Source organism: Diospyros lotus, chromosome 2, assembly GCF_014633365.1.
Source record: "Diospyros lotus cultivar Yz01 chromosome 2, ASM1463336v1, whole genome shotgun sequence".
In the NCBI taxonomy this organism is placed as follows: Eukaryota; Viridiplantae; Streptophyta; class Magnoliopsida; order Ericales; family Ebenaceae; genus Diospyros; species Diospyros lotus.
In genome coordinates this window covers 661,554-684,186 of record NC_068339.1, presented here as the reverse complement: position 1 = coordinate 684,186, position 22,633 = coordinate 661,554, and the positions used below count along the sequence as shown (strand labels likewise).

The following is a 22,633-nucleotide window of genomic DNA, read 5'->3' as shown; positions in this document are numbered from 1 at the left end:
AAAGGCTTTACACAGATCTATGGGCTGGATTACAGTGATATCTTCTCTTCAGTTACTAAAATGGTCTCTGTTTGCCTATTTCTCTCTATGGCTGTTTTGTGTCATTGGTCGCTTTATCAATTGGACATTAAGAATGCCTTTTTTCATGGTGATTTGCAAGAGGAGGTTTATATGGAGCAACCACTTGGTTTTATTGCTCAAGGGGAGTCCAATGTAGTCTGCAAACTCAAGAAGTCTCTCTATGGCCTGAAACAATCTCCACGAACGTGGTTCATCAGATTCAACACTGTGGTTCAAGCCTTTGGTCTCACTCGAAGTGAAGCTGTTCATTCAATTTTCTATCGATATTCTTTTTCCTTATGTATCTATCTCGTTGTTTATGTAGATGATATTGTTATCAAGGGATCAATCAGGTTAGTATACAAAATTTGAAGGAACATTTCCATCAGCACTTTCAGACTAAAGATCTAGGCAAACTCTGGTATTTCTCGGGTATTGAAGTTGCTCAATCAAGAGATGGGATCTCAATCTCTCAGAGGAAGTATGCACTTGACATCTTAGAAAAAATTGGTATAGTGAACTGCAAACCAATTGACACCCTAATGGACCCAAATGTCAAACTCTTGCTGGGACATGGAGAGTCTTACTTAAATCTTGGAAGATATAGAAGATTGGTAGGCAAACTGAACTATCTCACAGTCACTCGTCCCGACATTACTTTTGCTGCGAGTGTGGTGTGTCAGTTTCTTAGTTCATCATGTGAGTCTCACTAGGATGCTATTATTCGGATTCTGAGATATATCAAATGAGCACCGGGTAAAGGGTTACTTTATGAGATATATCAACAAAAAAGCAGAGTATCGGGGTATGACTAATGCAACTTGTGAGCTCATCTTAAGTAACTCCTAGAGGAACTTAGGTTTTATGAAGTGTCTCTTATGAAGCTTATTTGTAATAATCAGACTGTCTTGTACATTGCTTCCAATCTAGTGTTCCATGAGCGGACTGAGCATACTAAAATCGACTATCACTTTATTAGAAAAAAGCTAGTTAAATGTGTTATTGTTACAGAGTTTGTTAAATTTCAGTGATCAACTTGCCGATATTTTTATCAAATCTCTAAACGGTCATTGGATAGAATATATCTATAACAAACTTGGTTCATATGATATTTATGCTTCCATCTTGAGGGAGAGTATTAAAATTATTAATATAATTAGATATATTTATTATATTAAATACATTCAATATTGTTATGTGTGTTTTTATTTATTTATTTGTTATAACTATGTATAATTAAGTTAAACCTGTAGATTATTAAGTCGGTTATACCTATTATAAATAACACACCAAGAGACTAATCTCTTAAATTTTTCTCTTATAATTATTTTTTCACATAAACTATCTTCACTATTACATCTTCTATACTAGCCGTTGGTTGTGGGGTAGAAAGGAATAAGATTCTTATTAGAAGATGTTTATGTTGTACTTGCAAATTTTCTTTTATCTTCTGGGAAGTCCCTGCATAGACTAATTCCAAATGCAGAGAATAACAATTTTAGTATTTTAAGCAAGCCAAAGAAATGGAGCCAAATCCATATTTTTGCCCCCCTATACTTTCACGTTTTTTTTGCGTAGCCACTTTTCGTTGTTTATGTTATATTTTTGTATTTATATTTTTGAGTTAATTTAATTTTTATATTTTAATTTATATTATTTTATTATTTTATATTAAAATATAAAAATTAAATTAACTCAAAAATACAGATATGAGAATATAATTGAAACAAAATAAAATATTTGGATGGTCACACCAAAAATAACATGAAACCGGAGGACAAAAATATGAATTTAGCCAAAGAAATGGACACAATTTTGATGTACGTAAAGCATTTTACTTGCTTGAGATATTGGTCACCTTTTGGCTATATATCGTGATATAGACATCTAAAACAACTAAACAACTGTGCTTCAATAGAAAACCTAGGACTTAACACGTTTACAATGTCATGGCTACTTCTTATGATATATAGGCATCTAAAGCAACTTATTGTCGCAGCTTTCATTGGTGATAAAACGAAGACAAAGTTAAGAACACTTTTTACAGTAAGCTAAGCCCATAGCTATGCACACAGAAGAGTTGTTAGACGAGGTAAGGAGACATTCTCGCAGCAGTTTCTTTCTGTAGGATAAAAGTAAGTTCCTGATGGGTGACCGTACCAGGCATGCAAATGAGGCTTAGAGGCCTAGCAGACTCCATAGGTCTTGCCATCCACAATCCAATAGTTGGCCATCTCTTTGGGTGTTTTATCAACACTAGGAGTGACATGGTCGGCTTTTGTGGACACATGGGGTGGCAATGCGTCCAACTCCTTCAGGACCTGCTTTATATTGTCCACAAGTCGCTCTGCCAGGCTGTGGCTGAAGTCCTCCCGAACAACAACGCGCAGGACTGCAATGTGTTGGGCATTAGGTGGCATCGTGTATGCTGGAACAATCCATCCAAAACCTTCTCAGCCTGTCTGATATCATGTATACAGTATATTTGCTGCTATCTTTAAGAGAGAATGCCACTAATGGCACCCCGATATCCTTGGAAACAATTTCAAACCGTCCCGTCTTCTCAATTCCTTCCTTCAGCACCTTTGCACACAAAACACTTCACTAGAATTTTGCAATAGCGTTCTACTAGGATGATACAATAGCATTTGGAAAGTCTAGTCTCCATCCAGTTTTAGCCAATAGTTTTTAGATTCTGACTCTAGTTTTATAATTAAAAGATGTCCTAACATTTTATATTTCAAAAGTCGTGTCATTCTTTTTAAAAGAAATTTAGAAAACATCAAAAATGTTGTTTTCTAATTCATAATATAAAATTAAAAAACTGAATTTCTATTTGTTAATTAGAGATTCGATTATTCAATAAAATACTATACTTAGAAAACAAAAAATGTTTTCTAATACTGAGCACGCCCCAACCTGTTCTGGGAGAAACTGAAACCACCTAAAACTTTCAGAGTTAACCGAAAATGACCAACTTGTTCGACAGGGATAGCTTTTACACCTGTCTTATCCGGAAATGAGTGACAAGTACGAAGCAAAACCTACTACCCCCCCCCCCCACAAGGAATAGCTACATCTACATGCACCAACATTGGCATTTAAAAAGTAGGAAGATAATCGACATGAGGACCATAAGCTGCCCGATCATTTTATTAGATCTGTGTGGAATTCTGTACCATGTTTCTGTCGCTGCTTAATTAATATACCAGACGGCTGAAGTAAGGGCACAATTTTTTTTCCATTTATATTGTTTCTTTTTCTTTTTCCTATTTAATCATTCCAAAAAGATATTGCGCTATGTGGAAGTGATCTAGGTATTTTATCTCGCAGTAACTTCTGTAGGGATATGGTAGACAGACCATCGAGATAGACAAAAGACCTTTCCTTGTCATATTTGGAAACTGCCCTGTATTCTTTAGAATCTAGGGCATCCGAAGGGACAACTTATGTGTGCTTGCTAATGCAGATAAAAAATTCTGAAGTAGATCATTTTTAAGGAACCACTATGAAGCATAACAACTTTTGGAAAGTGATTGCGTGTTTCTAGACTCCTGATCTTTGCCATTTTATTGAACATGTGGAGAACTCGGAAAAGTGAAAAGAAAAATCAGAGATCATCTAGATGCAATTTTAGTTTAAAAATAGATAATTCTAGAGTTTAAATGTTGTATTTTAAATTATAGATATTGTTGTACAAGTTTAAATTTATTTCCTAAGTTTTAGGAGATAAATCTTCCTAGTTTTTAAGAAGTAGATAGTTTATATCTTTTCCTAAATTGTAGAAGAATTATTAGCAGCTAGGGTGTATATATTTTCATTCGTACCTCTAAAATTATTCATTCAAACTTTTCAACTATCTCAAATCTTGTTTCGTGGTATCAGAGCCTGCTCTTCGATCCTAAAGCGTCTCTATTTGTTTCTTCCATCCACACCCTGTTTCATCAATGGCGGATACCCAACCAAATCAACACTCTAATCGAGTCTTCTGCCACAAGTTCTCCGATCAATTTGTTGTCAAGTTTTGCATCAAATCTTTCCAGCAACTCAATTGATCATCTTTTTATATAGATTACTCACCATAAGTTGAATGGGAGTAAGTTTAGGGAATGGTTTCAGTCAGTTATGTTGGTGATCAAGGGAAAAGGGAAGCTTGGTTACTTAACCGGCTCTACTCCTCGTCCATCGAGCACAACAACCACATATGATACATGGGAAGTTGAGAATTTCACCATAATGGTCCGACTGATCAATTCGATGGAATCTAGAATAGGAAGAACTTACCCATTCTATAAAACAACAAAGGAAATATGGGATTTGGTTCAAGATATGTACTCAAATTTGGAGAACTCATCCTAATGCTTTGAGATCAGATCTGCGATTAGGACCACATAACAAGGCAACCTAAATATTACTGATTACTTTAATGTTTTGGTTGAACTTTGGCATGAGATAGATCTATTCTACACCCTTAATTGGGAATGTTCTGCGAATAATACAAAATATAGTAAGATGATTGAGAAAGAATGTGTATTTGATTTCCTGCATGGTCTTAACCATGATTTGGATGAAGTAAAGAGGCAGAATCTTGGGTATAAAGCCTTTGCCTTCACTTCGAGAAGTCTTGGCTGAGGTATGGAGGGAGGAAAACCAAAGAAAAGTAATGCTAAATCAACAAAGTGAGTTACCTTTAACTCACCCAAATTCTGCTTTAGCAAGTTTTAAACAAGAAGAGAGTCAACCAATGAATCTAAGACAGGAGAAGCAGTGGTGTGACCACTATAAAAGGCTATATCACACCAAAGAAACATGTTGAAAAATTCATGGGAAACTGTCTAACTAAAAGTTAAGAGGAAAGAAGAAGATTGAAAGGACTACTTACATAGATGATGCACCTAAGGAAGCAGGAAATAATACCAGCCTTAACCTATCGGAGGAGCAGATTCATACCTTGTATAAGTTGTTGAATTAAGGTATATCCTCTCCTATGACAATTAATGCTTTACAAGATAATCCTCATTACTCTCTAAATTCTAGCAAACTCTCTAAGAATATATGGATAGTGGATACGGGTGCTTTCGACCATATGGCCTGTTTAACTCACTTAATGATAAAATACACCTCGTGTGGCAATCTTATAGACATTTCAATGGCTGATGGTACCACTTCTCCAGCAAAAGGATATGGAACAGTTTGTATTTTTGGTTTAAAACTTAAATTAGTCTTACATGTACCCGGTTTAAGATGTAATTTACTGTTAGTCCATAAGATTACTCAAGATATGAATTGTTGTGTGACCTTCTTTCCTTCATATTGTATATTTTAGGACCAAGTATCGGATAGGACGATTGGTAATGCTAAAGCTAAGGATGGGCTTTATTATTTGACAGATAATAGGATTTTTTTCTTCTACAAATAAGGCTATTTTCATAGCCACAACCAATGCTAAGGTTTTGTTGTGGCATAATCGTTTAGGTCACCTAAGTTTTTCTTATCGTAAATTCTTATACCTGCATTTTTTCATCAATAAAAATCAAACTTTCTCATATGAACAGTGTACTATTGCCAAATAATCTCGTTCTTCTCTTCCAATTCAATCCTATAAGCCATCTAAACCATTTCATTTAGTTCATAGTGATATTTGAGGACCATCTAAAACCCCTAATATTTCTAGTTCTAAATGGTTTATAACCTTTATTGATGATCATTCTAGGACATGTTGGGTGTACCTTATGAAGGAAAAATCTGAAGCTTGTAACATTTTTAAGAAATTTCACAAACTCATCTTAAATATGTTTCAAACTTCCATCCAAATTCTTCGTACTGATAATAGTCGAGAATATTTCTCTCGTGACCTTACCAATTATTTATCCGAACATGGTATTCTACATCAAAGCTCTTGTCCATACATACCACAACAAAATGGCATGGCCGAAAGAAAGAATCACCATCTTCTAGAAATGGCTCTAAGTTATGATGTTCACCACCCATGTCCTACATTTCTATTGGGGGGAAACAATTCTTACAACTGCATATTTGATCAATAGGCTTCCCTCAAAGACCTTAAAATTTTAGACCCCTTGTTGTCCTGTGTTCTCTGTACCCAACCTTTAGCCACTTGCATTCTCTTACTCCAAAATTTTTTGGCTGCATTGTGAATGTTCACAATAATCAGCTCAATTGTACCAAGTTGGATCCCAAGGCCATAAAATGTATCTTTATTGGGTACTTTCCCTCCAAAAAAGGTTACAAATGCTATAACTATCTCAAACAACAAGTCTTGGTCTCCACAAATGTAATATTCTATGAAGACCACCCATTTTACCCCTCACGAGTTTCAATTCCTGCCTCTTTATCCCTCATGGAGCCTTTTCTTTTTTCTTGCCTTCCTTTGATTCTTCTTTGCCCTTATACTCTTAAGGGGAAGAATTTCTGGCCTCTTTGCCTGTTAGTTCTAATAGCATAAGGGCAGATCCTCTAAGTTTTTCTCCTATTTTTCCTAATCCTTCATCTCGGTCAAATATTACAACTAAACCTCAAGTCCCAACTCCATATTCAATAGCTAAACATCCTCTACAAGTGTATTCTAGACGTCTGTCAGACCTTAGCGAATTTGACGAGGAGTTCCAGAGAATTTGAAGAATTCTCTAGAAGGAAGAAGTTAGAAACCGGGAAGGATAGGGAAGAAAGAGAGAGAAAATGTGAGGAAGAATTCAGAACGAGTTTTGATTCAAATTCAACATACTTCATATAGTTTGTGCGGTCCTTTATATAGGAAGGATCTCGCGTGTCTATTCTCGCCAATGCAAGATTATTTACATGAGTGTTCTCCTCCTAGATGTAACTACATAACTACCTATCCATGTGCATGTGATGCTCGCCACTCGCATGACTTATTCTCTAGTTAGTGACTTATACTATGACAATTCTCCCGGGCTTGAAACATTTCTTATCCTCAAGAAATGGTGAGTAGATTGGCTGCTTGCGGAAATTGCCTAAGCAGGTCTGGTAAGTATTCCCATGTGTTGCTGTCATGTGGAAGGTTGGACCATTTAACCAACACTTGGATGATTGGGGCCCCATGCTTGTAGAGTACTCGCCTGTCCAAGATTAAGCTCGGTTGTGCTGTAACGTCTGCCTATCTCGATATTTGCGGTAGAGTAGAAGTTGCCTGCTGATCTCCTACTAATTTCTTAAGTAAGAATACATGAAAAACCGGATGAATCCTTGTCTTCTCTGGCAGTTTAAGTTTATAGGCCACAATGTCTATCTTAGCTTCAATGGTGTAAGGCTCATAGTACTTAGGACTTAACTTGGTTATCTGGCCTTGGGCAATCCTCTTGAGATGTGTTGGTCGGAGCTTCAAATAGACTTGTTTCCCTTCTTTGAATTGCCTCTCACTTCTCTTTTTATCCGCGTATTGCTTCATGCAATTTTGGGCTACTTCCAATTCCTTCTTGAGCTATTGTAACACATTCTGTCTTTTCTCCAAATAATCCTCCACATGGTGGCAAAAGTTGTACCACCATTGTGCGAGGGGAAGCGTGCCATCCCTTAAGGTGAAGAAAACATAAGCACCTGAGATACCCTTCAACACACTGGTTTACTCGTTCGGTCTGGCCATCTGTCTAAGGATGATAGGCTGTAGACATCTTCAATCTTACTCCTAAAGTCTTCATGAGCTCCTGCCAGAAAAAGGCTAGTGAAAATCTTATCTCGATCGGAAATTATTGAGTTAGGGACTCCATGTAGCTTCATAACTTGGTCGAGGAAAGTTCTAGCCACCTCCCGAGCAGAATATGGATGAGTTAACCCAATAAAGTGAGCGAATTTTGTGAGTCTGTCCACTATGACCATAATGCAATCTTTGCCTTCTGATTTAGGTAAGCCCTCTATAAAGTCCATATTGATGTTGTGTCCCATGCCTGAGCAGGAATGGGTAAGGGCTATAATAGACCTGAGGAGGCTATTGTTTCATGTTTACATCGACTACAAGTATCACAAGCCATCACAAGACATGAGGCCAAGAGAAGAGCTGTTTCACTTTATCATAAGTGTTCTAGATTCCGGAGTGACTCCCCATTAGTGACTCATGTAAGGAGCTTAATATCTTTTTCTTTAAAATCTCATAGTCCCTGATCAGCAATCTCCCCTTATGCCTTATTATCCCATGACTCAGCCTATATATAGGCTTGGAGTCGGGGCTGAGTATCAACTGTTCCTTAAGCTCTTGCATCTTTTGATCTCCTGCATAACTCTCCTCCACTTCCTTGTACCAATCAGGAGTCACCATCGTGAGGGCGACAGTGTGTCATTCTTCAAAGCATCTGGAGAGGGCATCAGCAGCCACATTCTCCCTACCCTTCCTATATTGGATGGTGTAATTCAAACCCATAAGTTTGGCCATCCCTCTTCGCTGCAAATGTGTCTGTAGTTTCTCTTGGAGAAGAAACTTGAGACTTTCATGGTCAGTGCAGATAATAAACTGACCGCCTTCTACATAATGTCTCCATCGTTCCACAACCATCACCATTGCTAGTAACTCCTTCTCGTATATGCTCAGACTGGCATGTCTGGGAGATAGGGATTGACTGAGATAAGCTAGAGGTTTGTCCTCTTACATAAATACTGCTCCGATTCCCGTTCCACAAGCATCCGTTTCAAGGATGAATGGCTTATTGAAATCCAGTAATCCCAACATCGGTGCCTTGCACATGGTGCCCTTCAATTGCTCTAATGCCCTATCTGCCTCCGATCCCCACTTAAATCCATCTTTCTTTAGGAGTTCTGTTAGTGGCCAGCTGATGAGGCCATAATTTCTGAGAAAATGCCTGTAATAGCCGGTGAGTCCGAGGAACCCCCTCAAAGCCTTCAAGTTAACAGGCTTTGGCCAATTCACCATAGCAGCTACCTTCCTGGGGTCAGTGCTTACCCTTGCCCTTGAAATAACGTGGCCCAAGTACTCCACCTACTTCTGGCCAAAGGCGTATTTAGATCGCTTAATATATAATTGGCTAGATTTGAGGATATCGAATGTAGTCCTTAGGTGTTGCAAATGTTGGGTGTAAGTTTGGCTGTAAATTAAGATGTCATCGAAGAAAACTAAGATGAATTTTCGTAGGAAATGCTCAAAGATTTGATTTATAAGAGATTGGAAGGTAGCTGGAGCATTGGTGAGCCCAAATGACATCACCAGGAACTAGTAGTGGCCATGATGGGTTAGGAAAGCGGTCTTGTGGATGTCGTTTGGGTTCATGCGAATCTGATGGTAGCCTGAGCGTAAATCTAGTTTGGAAAATATCGAAGCATTCTTTAGTTCATCGAGTAAATCTTCGATGAGGGAATTGGAAACTTATCTTTGATGGTTAAGGCATTAAGTTGACGACAGTCAACACAGAAACGCTATGACCCATTTTTCTTTTTGACAAGTAAGACAGGGGATGCGTATGGGCTTTGGCTTGGTCAAATTAGGGACTGCTGTAACATTTCCCTCACCATCTTCTCAATTTCAATTTTCTGGTGAGGGGGGTATCGGTATGATCGAATGTTAACAGGTTTAGAGTTAAGTTTGAGGTTGATTGAATGGTTGAGGGATCTTTGGGGTGGTAGGGAGTTAGGTTCTACAAACAATTCCTCATATTCAGCCAAAAATATATTAAGACAATCTAGTTGTTGTACCTCTGTTCTATTTTGATCTTGGTCGATTGTTGTTAAGTAGGATTCTCCTTGCAGCTCGTTTCCTTTCGTCGCCTCCTCAATAGCTTGAATTGAGAACAATTGGGTCACTTGAGCCCACTTGCTTTTGAGTAGCTTCTTCAACCTCTTCCTCATGATCAACTTACAAGCCCCAATCTCCTTGCTGCCTGTGAGTGTCATTTTCTTGCCCCATTTTTCAAAAGTCACCTCCATCTGGTTAAAATCGAAGCTAATAAGACTCACTTGTTTCATCCAGTCCATTCCAAGTACTACATCACAACCACCTAGCTTGAGTAGTCTTAAATCCGCCTCAAATAGTTCACCCCGCATTTCCCAATAAAACCCTGCGTTAGCCGACTTGCTTAGCACCTTGTGACCATTGGCAACGGTCACCGACAAGGGTTGAGTTCTAGTCATCTGGCAGTAGAGCTTTTTAGCAGTGCCCTCATCCAAGAAATTGTGTGTAGAGCCACTGTCGATTAGGATCATTAGGCTACCATCCGATACCCTACCTTCCACCTTGATAATCTTGTTATTGGTTAACCCTTTAAGTGCATGTAACAAAATTTCCCTGTTATCTTCTTTCGCTAACTCTTCTTCTACTATGATCTCTTCTTCGTTTCCTGCAATTTCTTCTTCACCTTCTAACAAGAGTAATTGTCTCTTGCATTGGTGTCTCGGGTGGTACCAGTCATCGCATTTAAAACAAAGTCCAGTCCAGCTTGCCTCTTTTGTTCTAACACATTGCCTCTCTGGCCTACCAAGTGGCTGGTAGGTGTAGTCACTGTCGGCCCCCTTGCTCCCAGGTTCACCTTGCCCAATTCTCTCCCATATCCTCTCATCATTGGCATCACCGTTTCCCCATTAGCTCCTCTAGTTTGCTGCCATTGTTTCTTTATGATTGCTTCTACCATGATCTCCTGTAGTCTTGCATTTTCTGCTGCCTCATCTACGATTTTCGGCCTCAACATCTTGACTATAGGTCGAAGCTCTTCGTTCTACCCACTTAAGAAACTTGAGACAAAATATGCTTCGGACAGATGAGGGTTTAGGGTGACCATAATTGATTTTAGCTCCTCGAATCGTGTTTTATAGGCCTGCACTCCTCCTTCTTGCCTTAATTTGTTGAATTCTTCTACTACGTCCTTCCTATTTCTATCCCCAAACCTCTCGCACAATTTGTCTGCAAATTCTGCCCACGGACAATCTCCTCTATTCTGCAACCAACCTTGGTACTAGGCATCCCCCGAGTCATTGAGGTATGCAGCAGCCAAGGGTACCCTTCATTCCCTCAATATATTATACCATTCAAACATCCTTTCACATCTTCTAACCCACCACCGCAGGTTACTTCCATCAAATACGAGAATCTCCATTTTAGGCATAGGAAACCCCGATTGATTATGGATAATCGGCCCTCCTCACCCAAATTCTACATCTACATCTACATCCTCTTCCACTCCTAGTGCTAACCCAATCTCAGCAATCCCAGTATTTCCGTTTTGCCCTTCGACCCCGGACATGACTGGTTTCGTCCTTTCCCTTGGTGGGAAATCAAGTGATAGGCTTACCTGATTTTGGCGCGTAAACATCACCATGAAGCTTTGCAACTGCTCACGTATCTGGTTTCCCACTTCATCTCTGATTCCATCCAGCCTCCTCTCTAAATTGCCAAGAGACGTATCCACCCTTTTGTCTATTGTCGTGATTGCTTCATGGTTGCGGTTGGATCCAATTTCCAATAGTTCCACCTGAGCTTGTAGATCGATTACCGTCGTATGGAATTGCTGCACTTGAAACTCAAAGTTCTTCATTCGAGTTCCCTTCGCCATCTGCGTCTTCGGCCCAGAATGTGCTTTGATACCAAATTTGTCAGACCTTAGCGAATCTGACGAGGAGTTCCAGAGAATTTGAAGAATTCTCTAAAAGGAAGAAGATAGAAACCAAGAAGGATAGGGAAGAAAGAGAGAGAGAATGTAAGGAAGAATTCAGAATGGGTTTTGATTCAAATTCAACATACTTCATACAGTTTGTGCGGTCATTTATATAGGAAGGATATCGCGTGTCTATTCTCGCTTGTAACACCCCGTCTTACATGGACACGTCACTATAAGGGAATTTCAGAGAATCTTTTTTTTTTTTCCAAGTTTGTTACACGCGGCGCCATGGGAACAATCTTCACATGCAGATGAAACACCCATCGCATACAATGGCTGGCGCTTGCGGTGACCTCAAGAGCAATCTTCATGTGCAGGTAAAAATCCCGAGAACCCCATTCTTGCTCGTTTAATTAACAAGCTTAATAAACTTAAAACTAAATGAGATATAATATAACACAGCGGAATAATTAACATCAAAATGTCGTGGCCTACCACGAGTTTCATACAAGGTATTTTCACACCAAAATACGTATTACAACGTTACAAAATGATAGCAGCAGTATCATACAACCGTTCGTGCATATATCAAAATAAATACTAACACCTCCAAAATAGTACAACGACTATCAACTAAACACCGTTGGCCCTACTGGCCATGTCCTCGACCTTGCAGTAGTCTTTGGCTGGAACATTGAATGTTCCAGGGGCATAACCCAGGTTAGATGATAAAACATTTAAGTGATGGCATGAAACAATTTACATAATGCATGTAAGACATATAAGCATGGCATATACAGACAAATGACAACATGCAACATGTCTAACTTGAGAAATTTTCCTGACATACTCAACCTCCTGTGGAAAATCCATTCCACACCGTTGGGATTGACCTTGCCGCGACATACTTAATCCCTCGAGTGCCCAACCGTGTCACTCGTTCACCAGGATTAACCTTGTCTCATTCTCAAGAAGACCCCATCCCGTCCCATACGGACCCAACGACGACACGAACAATTGACACCCCGATGATATGAAAATCACATGCTATGCACCGACTCCTTTGTAAGAAAAACAGTGATGCAATAAACCCCATGTTCAATATGCAAAAGATGTCACAAATATATCAGAGAAATGCCTTTGCAAAATAACCCAAGTTCTGGAGGGTATAACCGCTCACTAGAACTGGTCCAATCACGAATATCCTAAGTTCGGGAGGGTAAAATCGCTCACCAGAACCCACTACACACACCAACACTCATTCAAGACAAGGCAAAGTTAGAATCAAACCACTCACCTCAATCCAGAAAAGTTTAATTTTTGTCTCGAAAAACGTGTTACGTTTCAAAAAACGTGCAATCCTTCTTTCCAACACACCAATCGTCTCTTTTTCACCATTAGAACCTTAGAAATTAATATTTATATTTTTCCTCAATTTTCTCTATTTTTCTTCATTTTTAAACCTTTCTTACATTTGAAAATTCATAAAAAATACCTAATATCAAATTTCACCAAATATTTTTTCATGGTAATTCCTAAAATAATTTTACCAAAATTATAAAATTAATTCCAGAGAAAAAGCCTACCTCACGCGCCCTCATGCGCCACCCAGGGGCTCGGCGAGTGAAGCCCACGCACGGCCGGTGTAGTCGTCTTCTCCGGCTCCGGCGATCTCCGATACTTCAAATGACTATAAGGGCTTGTAAATCTCTTCAAGGCGACCTCGATGGCACTCTTCAATGGCTGAAATAGCCGTTGAAAAATGCTTTAAAAGCCACTTATAGGCTGCGGTCCGGCGACCCTCGCTTTTTCGACCAACTCACTGAAACCCTATGATTTCCACACCAAACGACCCCAAATTATCTAGAAATGATCCTTACAACACAAAGAACAAAAGCCTTCTAATCTCTTTGCTCGATTCTTGCCAAAATGAGAGAAATTCTAATCGATTTGTTTTTGAAACCCTCGGCTCTCTTCCTCTATTTATACCCATTCTCGACCTGATTCCCCACCATATCTTGCTCGTTCTTATCCCATAAGCCCAAATCTAGCCTCCAAACCAATCGAAAAGCTCCAAATCACGAGCTATAGCCTTCGAAAAATCCGGCCGAATCAGACATCCCATCTGCCATTAAAACCGATCATATCTTGCCATTTTTCGGCCAATGGCAACCTCCAACGACCTTATCATCGCCTGGAGACTACCCTAGAGTCTCCGGGCGACCTTCCCGACGCCTCAGAGGCGACTGCCAGCAGCCACAGGCGGCCGATCGGATTCACACCATGCCATTTTAAAATTTTGCAGTTTTGCCCCTAAGAAATTTCTAATTGCATTTTTTCCCTATCCATGGCACCCCCTATATTTTCTAACACTTCCACTACTGCCCACAAGTTCTAAACTATTCATTTCCCTCAAGAATTTCTTGAAAATTTGTCATTTCGACCTCCTTCGGGTATTTTGCAAAATCTGCACTTTTACCCGAATGCCCCTAATCGCGTGTTTTTGACTTCAAACCTTCGCGAATCTCTTGATTTTATAAAATGTTGCTTATTTGGACAATTTCACCTTCATTGGCTTTCTTAACATGGTCCCTCATCCTTCGGTTGTGTGTTGAATAATACACGTAGGCTCGAAATTATAATAAATATCAATTTTGACTCTGTAAATTTCGAAAATACTTTAATATTAAACATTGGGTATTACACCGCCAATGCGAGATTATTTACATGAGTGTCCTCCTTCTAGATGTAACTACATAACTACCTACCCATGTGCATGTGATGCTCGCCACTTGCATGACTTATTCTCTAGTTAGTGACTTATACTATAACAACGTCCAAGGACAACATAACCAATTACCACTTCCAGATGATAATCTATCAAAAAACAACACTAAAAATGAGTCTATTAGCAGCGATAATTTAGATTGGGCTATGCCTATTGATTTAAGGAAAGAGGTATGTGTCAAGTATTCTATGTCTAATCACTTGACTTATGCTAAATTATCCCCTCAGTACAAGGGATTTGTTGCAAGTATTGAAAGCATTACAGTTCCAAGGAATATTCAAGAGGCTATGAGTGATCCTAGTGAAAAGCTGTTATGGAGCAGATGAGTGCCTTGGTGAAAAATAGCAATGGGAGATTGTTAAACTACCGTCAAACAAAAGAATGGTTGGTTGTAGATGGGTTTTCACAGTAAAACATAATGCAGGTGGAAGTGTCGAAAGATATAAGGCAATATTGGTTGCACAAGGATTTACTCAAACATATGGGATCGACTATGAGGAGACTTTTGCTCCTATGGCCAAACTCAACTCAATTCGAATATTAATTTCCCTTACTGTTAATCTTGATTGGCCTCTATTTTAATTTGATATTAAAAATGCTTTTTTGAATGGTGACTTAGATGAGAAGATATATATGAGAATACCCCCAAGATTTGAACATGAAATTGGCAGTGAAAATGTAATATCCCAAATTTTTTAAAGGGTTTAAAAGTAATTTTAACATGGGCCATAGGTGTAATTATCAAAATATTAGGGGCTTAAGTGTAATTTCTTACAGTTATAAGTGCCGAATCGACTGCAGGGAATGTCTCGGAGCGTAATTGTCTAAGGAAAATGATATGGTCTCGATGAGCATTCTGAAGTACGATTTATGGTATTAAAAGAAATCAAAATTGTGACAATTTTTGGTACAGCTAATATACAATTTCAATTGAGACTGAAAAATCAAATCATCGTAGGGGACTCCCAAAAACTCAATGGAACCCTAGGGGGGCTCCGGTATTTTCTAAGGATCAACCCTAAAGTGATTCCGAGACGAAACAACAGTCCGATTAGGGCGCAGGGATGAAATCATCCTTATCGAGTAAGTCAGGAGTTCTTAATTCTGAATTTTTGGTATTGTAATGCAAATAAATTTGATGTCTGAGGATGTAAATGCAATTAATGAACTTCACAGGTAAAATAGAGATGAAATTGGGGTTTCAATATGTAATTTTTATATATAATATATAGTATATGTGTGCGCCCGTGAAGCAAGCAAGTTGCAGCAATTATTAAGGGACAAACTTTGCCCCAATTAAAGGCATTAGGATGAAAAAATTGAAGATAATCCGGAGCAATTGTCAGCAAGAAATTCGAATCGATTGTTGGAGAGATAAAGCTATATAATACATGTATACATATATATATAAATATGTGTGTGATGTATAATATATGTATATATATGTGCTGGGGCGCCTATAATTTGCAAATGACAGAGGAAGCCATGGCCCAGAGTTGTAACGAGAAGGAGAGAGGCTGAGAGCTCAAGGAGATTGAGAGAGAGAGAGGTTGAATGAGAGAAAGAGAGAGAGCTCACGAGAGCTTGGGCTGAAGTTGGCCATCGCAGCGTAGGCGATGGGTCAAAACAGCAACCAGCGGTCGGAAGCAAGACAACAGAGAGGGGGTGCGCAAATGGGGTCGACGGTGGAACTCGAAAGCATTGGAGATGGACGAAGACGCAGCCATGACAGTCGCGAAGCTGCTGTTGCGGCAACCAGACGCGGCCATGGCTGGGCACAGCGACTGCAAGCCGCGAAGTGGACGGCTGGCGCAGTCGGTGGCAGACGCAGGGCAGTGAGAAAAGACCGATGACAACGGGGCTATAACCTAGGCGGCGGCTGGCGGAGGTCGGGCAGGAGGCTGTGCGCGCGTAGGGGCTGCGCGAGGAAGAAGGTGAACAGGGAGAAGGAAGAAAGAAAAGAAAAAAAAGAAGAAGAAAAAAATGGAAGAAAAAAAATAGAGAAAAATCCTAGAAAATTCTAGGAAAATAGGTAATGGAGATTTATTAATATTCTAGAGATTTTGGCAAGAAAATTGATCGAACACGCATTTTAAGGTCAAGACACGCATACAGAGAAAGCTTGAAAGGCTAAGTCAATGTGAGTAAAATTTCTTATAAAATTTAAAAAATTTAGGAACGTTATGTTATGAATTGTTATAGTGTAATATTTGAGAAAATAATTAAGAAATATTTAGTTTGGATTTATTGAATAAAAATAGGAAGAAATAGAGAGAAAAATAAAGAAATTACAAGAAATTATGAAAAAATAGATTTTAATACTTATTTAAATAAATATGATGATTAGGGTGCTTTGAGGTTTAAGTTGAAGTGACTTGTGCGAATTTTGAGGTTAGCATGCAAATCGAGATGGTGCACGTATTTCGAGAAAATGCGTGAATATCGAGGTATCCCAATAAACTTGAGAAGGTAAGTGATGCTTCCCAACTAGACTAAGTGTTATGATTTTATCATGTTGTCATACCTTGTTATGAGTATGTCATGTAGATTGCATTTACATGTTTTGATTTATGAAATATGCATATGAGCATAATGAGATTCACAGTCATACGTTGCATGAGTTTGAGATTAGGTACTGGCTTCGTTACTCTGCCAAGGGTGCACCCATACACCCCGGTCTGGCAGGGAGACTGGAAAAATGACGGGTAATCTTAAGGTGCAATCGACCCAAACATAAGAGTTATAATGTTATGTGCATTGCATACATACATGAGTATTAAATGTTTTGTTCCCTTAAATGATTCATCATCTAACTTGGGCTTTGCCTCTGGAATATTCAGACGTTCTAGATGGAGATTGTAGCAGAAACGAGGATGGATGAGGCATGAAATGACACTTAGCAAAGTGTATGATGAGTTGAATGTATGTTATGTAGCTCATGTATTTAAGTTCTGCTATTTCGAATTCTGAACATTTTGAGGAATGATGATGTAGAACCCTATTTAGGGTTATTGTTAGTTGAGAACTTATGTTATGTATTAAGTCGTGTTGAGAAATTTATGCCCCCTTAATATAAGAACTGATTTATGATCAATGCTAAGATGCTATGTTTGATTCTAGCTTCTGCATTTGATGTTTATGTTGATTCTCTTTCGAGATAAATGTATGAAAATTTTGGGATGGATAAGAGCGATGATATGGTTTAGTCGTAGTTTTAAATAGAAAAAAAAAATTATTATCCCAGAATTGTCCTGAGTTTTATTGCACTCGAAAAAATGGAGTGTTACAGAAAATGTGTGCAAATTAAAGAAATCCTTATATGGATTAAAGTAATCTCCAAAGGTTTAATAAATTTAGCATGACTCTCAATCGTTTGGGATATAAGCAAGGGCAAGCTGACCATACCCTGTTTATAAAGTCCACATTAGAGGGAAAAAATGCCATATTAATTGTTTATGTTGATAATATTATTGTGTCAAGTGATGACTTACAAGAAATTAAAAATTTGATGAAGTAATTAAAGACTGAATTTGAAGTGAAAGGTCTTGGAGTCATGAGATATTTCTTAAGAATGGAGGTGGTTCAGAGTAAAGAAGGGCTATTCATCTCTCAAAGGAAATACACACTTGATTGTTCAAGGAAATTGAGATGTTAGCATACAGATCAGCTAGTAGTCCTTTAGAAAAGGGTTGGAATGTTGAAGAAAAAAAACTCTCTTGTTGAAAAAGAAAGGTACCAATGTTGGTTGGTAGACTAATTTATTTATCACTTATGATGTCAGATATAACCTATGTAGTAAGTGTCATAAGTCAATACATGCATTCCCCTACTTAAAAGGATATGAATGCAGTGTTCCATGTTCTAAGATACCTCTAGGGAATGCTTGGGAAATGGCTAATATTCAAGAAAACTAATGAAAGAAGAATTGAATGTTTTGTGGATGTTGATTGAGTTGGTTCACGTGAGGATAACATGTCAACTTCAGGTTATTATACCAAGTTATGGGGTAATGTGGTTACTTAGAAGAGCAAAAGCAATTCGTGGTGGCTCGAAGCAATCCCGAGGTCGAATTCCGTGCTATTACTCAAGGGATATGTGAAGTAATTTGACTGATAAGGATGATGAAAGAGGAATCAACTAATCCTATATTCTAACTACTAATCAGGTAGTTGATGTTTTCACAAAAATTGTTGTAAGGTCAGGGTTCGAGTTACTAATTGGCAAACTGAGAATGACTTGTATATATTTCTCAGGTTGAGGGGGAGTGTTGGAGAACTCAGAAAAGTGATAAGAAGAATCAGAGATCATCTAGATGCAATTCCAATTTAAAAATAGATAATTCTAGAATTTAAATGTTGTATTTTAAATTATAGATATTGTTGTATAAGTTTAAATTTATTTCCTAAGTTTTAGGAGATAAATCTTCCTAGTTTCTAGGAAGTAGATAGTTTATATCTTTTCCTAAATTGTAAGAGAATTAGTAGCAGCTAGGGTGTATATATTTTCATTCGAACCTCTAGAATTATTCATTCAAGCTTTTCAATTTTCTCAAAGCTTGTTTCAGAACAAACAATGAAAATGATAGAGATGACATGCACAAAGGATAGATAATCCATTTCACAGAGATGCTATAATGACCGATAAGCTATTAGGAACAGATGTACAGAAGATTACCTCAAAGCCAAGCCTTATGAACTGGTAGTATTGGGCAATTATCTGACTTGATCCTGAAAAAGAAGGAAAAAATTCATCTAATATTTAATGTACCATGTGACGGAGTAAATTAACTGTCTCTTGACAACAGCCCAAATCAACCCTGCTGCATTCATCATAGCAGCACAATTTACACATCTACAGATAGGATGTTTCTGGGTCCTTTTGATGAATTCTTTGAGGAACAATGACTGTTTTGAGTGTCCAATCACAAGCCGATCTTAGACATACAATTGATTCGGATACATGCTAGTGTACGTCTACAGCATGGTTTGACTCAGTCCAAACTATAAATAGTTTTATTTTCATTGATTCCCAACCTCATCTAGTTGTAACAGCATAACCCTTTTCCGTCGGATATAGTTAAATTTCTTTTTCTGATCGTCATATCATTTGTGGCATTTTGCAACCACGGTTGTTTCACGGAGCAAAGCAGTGATCAATTCAAACATCAAGTCCTCAAAATCAATTAAAAAAAATGGCACTTTAGAGAAGTTGCCAAGGCTAACTGAACAGGGAGAAGTGCATAATATAATGATACCTTTAGAGAAGTTGAGAGTAAATGTGGGTTGATCCGATCCAAGATAGTTGATGTGAAAAATAAGGTCTTCTGGCAACACCTCTTTGCTCCTCCAAACAACCCAACCAACACCTACATACACAAGGCCATACTTGTGGCCGCTGACATTGATGCTCTTCACCAATGGCAAACGAAAATCCCACTGTAGATCAGGGTAAAGAAAAGGTGCAATGAACCCTCCACTGGTAGCATCCACATGAATTGGGGTGTCCCACCCAATTTCCTTGTTCATCTCGGCAAGAAGTTCATTTAAGGAGCTTTACATCCTAAAACTCTCCGGTCAAGGTAGAGCCCAGGATGGCTGCAACACATACTGTGTTCTCATCCACCAGCTCCACTGCTTTCACAGGATCCATTATATAGTAGCCTTCTTTCAATTTCACCTCCTTAAGCTCAACCTCAAAATACCTAGCAAACTTCTCCCAGCAAACCTGTGGATGGGAGCATTCCATTTGTTGAAATACCAAAAACACAAAAAAGTTAACTGAATCATCTGAAAGAAAATACATTAAGCCAAAACATTTAGAATTAGCAAATGAAATAAATTCAATCAGATTGGAATGGTCAATCAATTGGTATTCCATTAATGTCACTCTGGGCTCTGTCTTTCACCTTTTATCTAAAGGTTCCCGGTGCTTAAACACAGTTGAGTGCACCTCTTCAGAACTCAGATACCCACAAATTGCAAATAGATGACCAAGCAATTCTTGCAATGGTGGAAGCAATTTAATAACCTTGTTGAATTTTATAGGTTTGTAGCTAATTTTCAAACCGAAAGAAACATCAATGATCAACCCGTGCAATGCATACTGTAGGAAAAAAATGGTATTACAACACAAACCAAGTCAGAACACAGATGTCGAAAACAGAAAAATATAAGTGAAGGCCATCAAAGAATTCACAAGAACTAGAGAATTTTCATGGTGACCCACCTGCACAATAGCTCCAGTAACAATGTTTGGCTTTTCATAAGGCTCGTTTTCTGCTTTCCTCTTCCCCTGCCACTTTCTTTTAAAAGCAAGACCTGCCAGCATTATTGCTTCTGATGACCCTACTGTACTCACCCCAATGGCTTTTTCATCTTGTCCAACGGGGGCATGGAAACGACGGCCTATCGTGTTAACGCAACGATTCTGCAGAGATATAACACAGTGTAATTAGAACTCATATCATACTCTAAAACTCAACAACAAACAAAACCCATCAAGGTGGCAGTTCAGATGGTAAAGTTAGGTTGGTTTGGCTGAAGAATCTCTTTTTTGAGCCTTGTAAGCAGCTTTCTTGGGTCTTCTATGGCTTAGTGGTTCCCAGCCATGAGAATCACAGTTTTAATGGGTGGGGACCAATGATCCTATCAAGGAGAGCCTAGCAGAGTTGGGAGTGATGATTGTTTGTGTTTTTTAATAAGCCTAAGGTGGTGATGATTATATTGGGTGGGTCTAATTTTTATAAGCTTCGGCCCTTAATTGAAGCAACAACCAGATCCAAACATCAGTTCTTGGCAGCCCAATTTAAAAGTCGGCCCATAAGCTCATTAATCATTTCTTTTGGAGGAAAAATTGGCCCGAGCTCATTTGCTCAAGAATGAACACCCCCCCCCCCCCCCCCCCCCCCCCCCCGGTTTTTCCCTCTTGTTCTGGCTGAACCGATTGAAGCTTTGTGCTTTGCCTCCTTGATTGATTCTCAGCCTTCTCTTGTTCGCCTCTTTTACCTGTGTTCTTCCAACCCCTTTATCTTAGTGATATTGTTACTCCTTTGTGGACTCTATTCTGTGTAGAGGATTGGGTTTGGCGAGAGGGTGAGTTGGGGGTTAGACTTGTTCAAAGTTTGGTGGTTCTATTCTTGGTGTTACTTAAGTGGTGTTTTGGATACCTAAATCTGAGCCTTGAAAGCTTCATTGCTACAGCAATTGGTGGCCGAAAACAGGGAGTTCTTCATGTTCTCGTATTTTTCAGTATTTTAGTTTTGATTTAATCCTTGCACTAACCCATGTTATTGTAGTTATTTCCGCTCACAATGATGAATCAAGGGATGTCCAGCCTAAATCCCATATAGGCAAACATACAGTCATAATTTTGTGCAATCAATGTTACCTACCCTCTCGAATAGCAATCCAAGAGCCTCAATAAGTTCCTATATTCTTGGGTTTCCCCTTTGTATTCAACAACCAAAAAAACCTCAACAAAAACCATGTGGCCTTAAAATAGGAGGACATGATGGCCGTAAACATGATGAATGAGATAGCTAGAGGTTACAGAGAATGTAATCATGGGTAAAGATGGATGAGGATCTAAAATTCCCTTAATAGAGTAGGAGTTTTGAGGAGGGGTTGCACCTGGAGTTCGGTGGTGACGGGATACTCATCCATGTCGACGTAGTTCTTGTTGAGGGAGGACATGATGAGGTGGTCGCACTCCGGCTCCATCCACGTGGTCACGAACGAGGCTAGGTTCAGCCTCGGGTTCCCGTCCAGCATCAACTCGTCTTTTATTATCTGGTACGCCGCTTCCTTCGGTATCGGCTGCTCCTGCATCTTGTATCTGTCTCTCACCCATATATATGACTTGTTAGAAAGATTCAAACTTTTCCCTTTTTAGCTAACTAAAAGAAAACACAGAATTCAGCCTTGAAATTTCTGAAGCATAAAGAAGAAGAAGAGAGGAAGAGAGAAAGATAACCTGGGAAGAGAAGCGCGAGCATATCTGGAAGCAAAAGTGGAGCGCAAAAGCTCGGGGGGGTCCGATATGGTAGTTGCAACCACCATTTCTTTGATCTATCAAAGAAAACCAAACTGAATTAATGTAGTGAAATCCTATTTTCTGTAGTTCGCCCAGTGGTTTTAGCAGAGAAGCAGTGGAAACGGGGAAATGCAGGCGGCGGCCTGGTTGGTTGTTTTGCCATAAATAGTAATGGTAAGAA

The 22,633-nt window shown here is 38.9% G+C and overlaps 3 protein-coding genes across 4 annotated transcripts in view; 1 reads left to right on the top strand and 2 right to left on the bottom strand.

The window, feature by feature from the left end:
- LOC127794446 (uncharacterized) overlaps window positions 1–17,761 on the top strand; it is a 31,530-nt gene extending 13,769 nt beyond the window's left edge. The window contains exon 11 of the transcript XR_008021658.1: window positions 17,262–17,761. The gene's annotated coding sequence lies outside the window, so the exon portion shown is untranslated. The remainder of the gene's footprint in view (window positions 1–17,261) is intronic.
- LOC127794448 (glutamate decarboxylase-like) overlaps window positions 1–22,633 on the bottom strand; it is a 53,761-nt gene that overhangs the window by 6,544 nt on the left and 24,584 nt on the right. Inside the window, exon 7 of one of the 2 annotated variants that reach the window (XM_052325531.1) lies at window positions 2,571–2,643. The exons of the other annotated variant lie outside the window; for it this stretch is intronic. The gene's annotated coding sequence lies outside the window, so the exon portion shown is untranslated. Of the gene's footprint in view, window positions 1–2,570; window positions 2,644–22,633 lie in introns of those variants that run through there. 2 annotated transcript variants of the gene reach the window in all.
- On the bottom strand, window positions 1,800–22,481 carry LOC127794451 (glutamate decarboxylase-like). The gene is given in 7 exon segments (XM_052325533.1): window positions 1,800–2,643; window positions 19,096–19,148; window positions 19,676–19,967; window positions 19,969–20,145; window positions 20,647–20,847; window positions 22,050–22,254; window positions 22,393–22,481. Coding segments are annotated over 7 exon segments (1,188 nt in total). The 5' UTR covers window positions 22,479–22,481; the 3' UTR covers window positions 1,800–2,469.